The 9,165-nt window shown below is 28.0% G+C and overlaps 1 protein-coding gene across 1 annotated transcript; it reads left to right on the top strand.

Moving 5' to 3' along the window:
- Positions 1-4,600: 4,600 nt before the first annotated feature.
- LOC110106516 (transcription and mRNA export factor ENY2) lies at positions 4,601-7,042 on the top strand. The gene is made up of 3 exons (XM_020836447.2): positions 4,601-4,736; positions 4,876-4,963; positions 5,050-7,042. Coding segments are annotated over exons 1-3 (201 nt in total). The 5' UTR covers positions 4,601-4,734; the 3' UTR covers positions 5,161-7,042.
- Positions 7,043-9,165: the final 2,123 nt, after the last annotated feature.

Consider the following 9,165-nt stretch of genomic DNA (forward strand, 5'->3'; position numbering starts at 1 on the left):
TATTGAATAATTTGCTTGTATTATTGTAAGAAATCATTATCCTATTTTTTATTTCAAGAGTTTTGTGTATTTTGTGTTTTATACATTTTAATTTATTCAAAACTTTTAAAAGCTATAATATCTTAAATTTTAGCAAATTTTCATAGCATAATTTTTGGTATGTGATATATGTCAACAATATAAGCATTTTAACTGTAATATTACTGAATTTCATCAGGTTAAATAAAAGTTATTAAATTTTATATGATTTGTACTGAATAAATAATATATGTATTTTTATTTTAGCATACTGTTAATACATGTATTGAGAATGAAAATGGGTGTATGATTAACTACTAGTTAATTACTATTATTATTATGATAATATGATAATAATATATGTGAAGACAGATAAAAATCTAATTTCATTGACATTGGCTAGAGACTGACTAACATGTATAGTATGATGGGCCAAGGGGCTTTTCTTTAACTATTGTGGTTTGATGTTATCCTCTACTGATTCACATGATACACTAATTGAGAGTTATGATGAGTTATTATTATGCTGACAGACAAAGAGTGATCAATCTATTTATCGAGCTAACAGTTACTAACAATAAATATATATGTAAAATGGGATTCATACCATATGTAAAAAGGGATTATGAAATTATTTATGTAATAAACCATATTTTCATCTACTAAAATAAATGTTTTCTAGAATCATTATAAGTGCAAATTATAAATTGTCTTTGTCATAACATAGATATTGTAGTGTTTTAATTACACTAAGTTTTCTAAAAATTTTAGGCATTTGTGCAAATCTTTGAAAAATTGACACCTCGGTATAATTGAGGGTTTTGAAACTGTTTGGTGTCTGTTTTGCAAATCGATTTCACAGAAAATTTTTAAATATGATGGATTATTTTATGGATATTTTTTATGATTTTTGGATCTTTAAATTTGAAGATATAAGAAAATTTATATAAATTTTATATTAAAAATTGAATAAATTATATAATTATAATTATATTATATTGTTATTTTATTATAAATATATTAATCAATTAACCCAAATCTATTAAAAGACTTTTTCCCTATTTATTCAATTAACAAAAAAAAAAGAGAGAGGGTGAGGAAGAAAATATAGGGTTTGGAGATCATGGAGCGAATAATTTTTTGTCAGTCAATCCTATTGAATAATTTACTTGTATTATTGTAAGGAATCATTATCCTATTTTTTATTTCAAGAGTTTTGTGTATTTTGTGTTTTATACATTTTAATTTATTCAAAACTTTTAAAAGCTATAATATCTTAAATGTTTGTAAATTTTCATAGCATAATTTTTTGTATGTGATATATGCCAACAATATAAGCATTTTAACTATAATATTATTGATTTTCATCAGGTAAAATAAAAGTTATTAAATTGTATATGAATTGTACTGAATAAATAAATATGCATTTTTATTTAAGCATACTGTTAATACGGGTATTAAGAATGAAAATGGGTGTATGATTAACTAATAGTTAATTACTATTATTATTATAATAATATGAAATAATATATATGAAGTCAAGTAAAAATCTAATTTTACTGACATATGCTAGAGACTGACTAACATGTATAGTATGATGGGCCAACAAGCTTTCCTTTAACTATTGTGGTTTGGTGTTATCCTCTACTGATTCATATGATACACTGATTGAGAGTTATGATGAGTTATTATTATGCTGATAGGCAAAGAGTGATCACTCTATTTACTGAGCCAAGAATTAATGACAATAAACTTACTGATAAAAAATACTATATAAACTATGACTTCTTATTTTTTTAATATGATTATTAAAATGTATGTTACTAATTTATTATTGTTATACGACCTTATAATTATTGTACTGATTTACTATTATTATTTGGATTCACTATCACCATATTATTTTATTGTTACTATCACCAATTTTACTAATGATACCGGACTATTATTATTATCGATATAGACACCGACACTGTTTGATACTACAGATTCACTACACTGATATTAAGCACGTGATATATTGAGCATGTAATTAAGATGCTGATATGATACATATGCATATATTTATATGCTTCTTATGTATTGATATGATTCCAACAGTTCTTACCAATGCTTTAATTTTATTGCTTTATATAATTTCTTTATTGATTGATAATACTGATATGATGACTACTTTATTAATTTGACTCCCTTACTAATTTATCGATTTCTCCACTGTACTATTATATTGGCTTGTATATCATATTATTTTATCATTTTCAGACTTTATTACTACTATATGTGAGCTTTACTACTTCTGCACTAATTCATGATCATATAATTATTACTACTATAATTTGATTGTTGATATGCATATTGCTTTAATTTTGTCATATTTGAGTTTAATTATAGGATTTGGTTAATTGCTGGGCTCTTGAACTCATTATGTATGGTTAAAAGATTTTAGGTCAGGACTTGGGAAAAGAAGTGTAGCAATTTGAATTTCTATTTTGGGGCATGACAAGGAGTGTGAGATTGACCATGATCCTTCAAGTTTATGTTCCTAGTTTTTAACTATTCTTTTGTACTTATGACATGGTAGTTGTGAAATAATTGTATAGATCATGAATAGTGTATATGATTTTTGGAAAAATGAATTTAGATGTATATATATTATTATTTTGATGGATAGTTTTATTTTTGCTGGTATTTATATTGATAAGTGAAATTAGATAGCTCTGGTTGTTATATATTGATAAATAAGAAGAATTCATCCAAATTAAATTCTGGGGCATCAAAATTGCTAATACTCATGGTATTTATAGTAATTGACTCTCAACATAATCATTTATTAACATATTTCATGGCCAGATTGAGAGAGTTAATAGTGAAAGGGAAAACTTAGTATTTATCTCTAATATATATACATCAATAATACTTTATTATCCATTTTCTAGACAAACATTAGTGAGCTTGCACTTACCATACCACAACGACCATTAAATTGATAAATATCATGAGGAATATCATATGACTTTTAGGTCTTATAGAAAAGTTGTGTTTTATAAGCAATTTGACAAAATTTACATCAAGAACCCAACCATATATACCTATATGGAGAATGGAGTTAGCAAGCTTTGAGTGTTGGGCTCATGTTTTCTTTCATGAAAATTGATATAACTTGATGAAACTTATTATTAAAATGAGCTTCAATAATGTTACCAACTGTACATGCTTATATCCATTTTCTGCATTATAAAAGTTTTTAAGAAATATGATACATATATTATTCTTTGATAGATATACCATTATAACAATAACAAATTAAAAAAAAATTATTTTTGATGAAAATAATCAAAGAAACACTGAAAAAGCTTTTGAATAAAGCCAAAATTTTTATTGTATCTTATATTAGTCAATTTGAATTGCATATCATTGATGGCGATCTTAACAATATTGTTGATTTGTGAGAGAGAATATGTACATGCATAAAGTTTGATTTATGTTTCTCCCATGCAAATGTGTTTTATATTGGCTCAGGACAAAGGTGTTAGTTATGGCTTACATTCAAAGTTCTATACACATAAAACATTGTAATTATGTATGCTAAAAATTTAAATCACTCCAAAATAAAGGGAATTTTTATGTTACTACCACAAGTGATGTCAAAGAGTGTTTGTCCAAGGAATAATCTATAACCTTCAAAGGCAAAGAAGGATGTGGTACAACTCAGGTGCGACTAATACAAAGTGAAAGGCTATTAGCCAAGTAATGTTGTTGATTGATTGTGCAATGATATTTTGTTTATCATTATGATGTTTTATAGCCATTAGTTTACACTCTATTATATATGCCTTATAATCTATTAATGCTATAGCTATTATGATTATATTATGTTATATTAATCTTGTAGTTTGTTCAATTAAAACTATTGGCACACACTTCACTGTATCTGTTGTAGGTAAATTTGCTTAGACCCAATTTGAGTATTGTTTTAACATGTTTGAGCTTTGCTTGAACCTTGCCCAAGCCTTGTCCTAACCCTATTCAAACTTAGGTTGGTTCAAACAAGGGTTGATTTTTTTTCTCACATGTCATTCAAATCATGATCTAACTTTATTCGAAGCTCATTTAAACTTAATAGCTCAGGAGTGACCTCAATTTAGTACTCCACATTCAAAAGCGAGAATATTTTAGCTTGAAAAACTTTTGAGCATATTTCCCTAAAATAAAATATCTATATTACTCCAATTTTTACTATTATAGGCCATATAAAGTCAATATCCCATTATATATCACTTTTAAGAAGAGTTTATATTTATGAACAACTTGAGATAAATTTGATAATTTAACAAGTTGCGCAAAAACATTAAATTTTAACTCATTTGCTTAGATAGTAGAGCTGAATAACTCTTGAGTTTGCTTAAGCTAATTAGAGCAACTATACAAATAGTTAAAAAAAAATATGAAAAAGTAAATTATTTTAAGAATTAATAAATTATTTTGAGAATGAAATTATAAATATATTTTTTATGATTACCAAATTATAATATATCCTATTCTAAAAATTTAGCCAATATTATAAAAATCTCTTGAAAAATTTGCCAAACTAGAAGCTCCCAAAAAGTCCCTCGATAGCAAGAACTAGCTTTGGCTTGCTCTGGGGTTGTTGCGGACAGGCAAGCGAAGCGATTGCGGGACTGCGAAGGGGAAGCTTGAGAGCGAGGGAGGAGGACAATGTAATCGATCTCTGTGTTCATCTAGATCTTATCATGGCATTCAAAATGGCTCATTTGATTCAATTCTTACCTTGTTTTTTCTTAAATATGACGATCTCGCCTCTACTTCCTTTATTTAATCGATTGGGCGCCAATGAAGGAGGGGTTCGGTCAATCGGCCGCCAACGCCAGACGTCGACGATGAGCCACAGAAAGAGCCGACACTTCAGGAAATCATCAACATCAAAGTACCGTCTCTCTTTTTCTTTGTGTTCAGGAGGTTGCTTTTTCTATCTGACCGCTGATTTTTTTTTTTTTTTTTTTTTCTATGAAGTTGATTGAGAGCGGGGAGAAGGAAAAACTGATGGATCTCTTGAGGGAAAGGCTCATAGAGTGCGGCTGGAGAGATGAAATGAAGACGCTTTGCAGGTGCTGTTTATTTTGAGCTGCCCGTGGTTTTCCTGAAACAATTTTAATTTTAATTTTATTATGTTTATATATTGAAAATATATCACTCAAACGCCTGCTGGTTATGCTCTTAAGCTGAATCAAGACATTTTTTTTTCAATTCTAGAAGCCTCTTGGTTTATTTCAACAATACAAGGTGCAGAAGAACTCGAGCAAATATTTCTGTCTATGATGAGCTTTTGAGGGTGAAATAGATTGGGAACATTACTAATTTTTACAAAAAGCTTTTGGTATAATAACACAGCTGTTTCATTTCATATTGTAAAATTATTAGGATTTAATACAGCTGTTTCTTAATTGTTTAGGGGTTTTAAAAAAGGTTGATCTTATCAAACAATTGGTGCTTGGCTTGTTAATTAGCTTGAGTACAAGTTGTTTGATGACTAAATGTGCTAATCTTGAGAAAGGTTTTTTAATACATTTATTAAAAGAACATGAGCTAGAGATGACTTGATTATGTCAATAAGAGCTTGGTATAAATAAGTATGCTTGTGTGTGGCATATGCATGAGTATATACATGCATACACGTACACAATAATTGTTTAATTTTTTTCTCATTTATTTTATTGTTAAATATTATCAAATAACTTTAAAATTCATGATGGACAACATATATTTTAAGTTTTTTTTGTCAGTTAAAGGATGTTGTTCAATTAAAATCATAAATCATTTTTAAAGCCATCACAACCATTGATTAAATTTTTTTTTCATGCATATGGCAACTTGGATGCATGTTTAAGTTTGGTTTGTATTCAATTCGATAACAAATGAGAGAACCACAAATGAAAATATTTACTCATCAAACTTGTGCTCATTCATGTTTGATTAATAGATCTGCATATTAAGTAATGACATTTCAATCATTCACTTACATTTAATTTCTCAACTATATTCTTCACTTATATAACACAATAAATTAAAAGATTCATGTCATGATTATTTGACAAATTTTATGCTAGCTATTAATTACTTAACACAACCCTTCACTTTTTAATGAAGGTTATGAGAATACGATTGACTTTAGTGACCTTCGCACCTTAAATAAAAATAAGAATTTTTATTTTTATCATCGTATTAGTAAAGCCGAAGTTATAGAGGCTTTAAAGAAAATGAAATATGTAAAAGTAGTAGGGTCTGATAATGTTCCAATAGAAATATGAAAATGTTTAAGAGATGAAGTAATTTCTTGACTTACTAAAATTTTTAATATTATTTTGAAGGTTAAAAAGATGCCAGGTGAGTGGAGAAAGAATGTTGATTCTTAGTTTTAATAATTAAGGTGATGCATAAGAGTGTGCAAATCATTGAGAAATTAAGTTAATGTGTTATATATTAAAATTATGGGAGAAAGTAATTGGGCATAGATTACGATATGTTGATTCTTATTTTTAATAATAAAGGTGATGCATAAGAGTGTGCAAATCATTGAGAAATTAAGTTAATGTGTTATATATTAAAATTATGGGAGAAAGTAATTGGGCATAGATTACGATGTGATACTAATGCTTCTCAAAATCAGTTTGGATTCATGTTGGGTAGGTCTGCTAGGGAAGCTATACATTTGCTGAGAGGTTTGATGGAGAAGTACAAAGAGAGTAAGGAGGATCTATATATAATATTTATAGATTTAGAGAAAGCATATGATAAAGTTCCAAGAGAAATGCTCTGGAGAGTTTTAGAAAAGAAATGAGTTAATAATTCTTGTATTCAAATTACTAAGGATATGTATACATGAGCTATTACTAGTGTTCAAACAAAAGGCGGTTTGACCAAGTATTTTTCTATTTAAGTTGGATTACATCAAGGTTCAGCTTTAAGCCCATATGTTTTTTCTTTAGTCATGGATGTTCTTACTAAACATTTGCAAGAGGATGTACCTTGATGTATTCTTTTTGTTGATGATATTCTTCTTGTTGATAAGACTAGAGAGGGAGTTGATAAAGAGCTTGAATTATGGAGCTCAACCTTAGAGTCTAAAAGTTTTCGTTTAAGTAGATCTAAAACTGAATACATGGAGTGCAATTTTAGTAGTAATATATCTAGTGGTGGGATTGTGACATTGGGTGATCAAGTCATTAAAAAGAGTGCATGTTTTAGATATCTAGGGTCTATTGTTCAAAATAATGGTAAGATAGATAGGGATATTATAAGTTGAATTCAAGTTGGATGGTTGAAGCGGAGGAATGCATCAGGCCTATTGTGTGATAGAAAGTACCCCTAAAACTTAAGGAAAAATTTTATTAGATGGTGAGACCTACAATGCTTTATAGTGCGTAATGTTGTCCATTAAAATAGAACTATAAAATTAAGTGTTGCAGAGATGATGATGCTTTAGTAGATGAGTGGCTTTACACTTAGAGACAGAATTCGAGATGAGTATATACATGAAAAGGTTGGAGTAGCTCCAGTGGAAAATAAGATTAGAGAAAGTTACCTTAGCTGGTTTGGTCGCATAAAACATCCTCCTTTCAATGACCCTTTTAATAGAGTAGATGTATTAGATCTAGCTTATGTTAAGAAAGGTAGATGTAGACTTAAAAAGATTTGGTTAGAAAGTATTAAATTTTTTTTTTAAATTAGATTTAAATGAAAATATAACTTTTAATAGGGCACAATGGAGAAAAAATGATTCATATAGCCGACCCCACATATCGGGATAAAGGCTTGTTGTTGCTGTATTCTTCACTTATACAAGCAAGTATGATTATTCATTATGTTTGTGGATGTGACTCAATTTCACTTATACATCTTCTCCAAAGCTTAGGCCATTATGTTTGAGGATGAGCATCATTTAGCTTATACATCTTCAAAATTAACTTAATTTTACTTTTTTTTAATAATAAATATTAGTTAAAATTTTGTAATAGAGGTTGCATTTTGAGATAACTATTTAAGGGTTTGTAGAGTTATGGAAAAGGGATTTTCTCCATTATTTCTCAATTTACATGCCAATTGAGATATGAAAAATTGTGCTATATATTGTATTAGTTTGAGCAAAAATTCATTTCATGGAATCTAAACAAGCCTTAACAAGCTAGGGATATCAAATAATTGGAGTACAATTTTGATACTAATATTTAAGAAGATGGGTAATATTTATAATTGTGATAATTATAGGGGAATCAACTTATTAAATCATATAATGAAGTGATAGGAGAGGGGCAATGAAATGAAGATTTTGGAAAAACATGCTACTATTTGAGAATATATTTGATTTTAGGTGAAGAAGCTCTACTATTATGCCAATTTTTATGCTTCAAAACTAATGAAAATGTCTAGAGAGCAAACAAATGATCATTCAATTTTTATTTATCTTTAAAGTTTATGATTAGATACCGTGAAAATTGAATTTTTGCATATTAAAAAAGGGTGTGTATTATAAACATATTGAATTTATACAGATATATATAATGGAACATAGATTAGCATTACTTATTGTAAAGTGATCAAAGTGTTCGTAATAGTAGTATAATATTTCGAGTGTCGATTGTAAATCTATAGTTTTGAAAATCTTTACAAAGTATATTTAAATTGAAGTACATTGGTGTATGTTACTTGCATATGATAGATTTGTAATTAGTGAAACCTATCTGATATAAGTAGAAATTTAGAGTAATGGAATAAATGTTTAGAAGATAAATTGCTTAAGATTTGTAGAAAAACAGTAGGGCATATGATATGTGATTTTAGATTGTGCAAAATTGTTAGTTAGTAAATATTGCTAAAGATCAACTTATACTTGTGGGTGTGATCGATTTAAATATTTGATCTCTCATATAGAATAACGGGGATATTATTTTTTAAGTTGAAACTCAATTGTTAAAATGGAGAAATATCCAAGTGGTACCATCTATGATGCAAGACACGCATACGACAACACAGATATGACATGACACGGACACATGACACATCAATTATTGAAAATATAGGACACGGACATTGATTGAACATGATATTATATTTATAATATTTTAAAAGTAC

Source organism: Dendrobium catenatum, unplaced genomic scaffold, assembly GCF_001605985.2.
Source record: "Dendrobium catenatum unplaced genomic scaffold, ASM160598v2 fragScaff_scaffold_621, whole genome shotgun sequence".
In the NCBI taxonomy this organism is placed as follows: Eukaryota; Viridiplantae; Streptophyta; class Magnoliopsida; order Asparagales; family Orchidaceae; genus Dendrobium; species Dendrobium catenatum.

Bases quoted from the DNA above. Each gene is read 5' to 3' on its own strand.
- LOC110106516 (XM_020836447.2), top strand. The intron at 4,964-5,049 runs GTACCGTCTCTC...TTTTCTATGAAG, and splicing joins AGGAAATCATCAACATCAAA to TTGATTGAGAGCGGGGAGAA.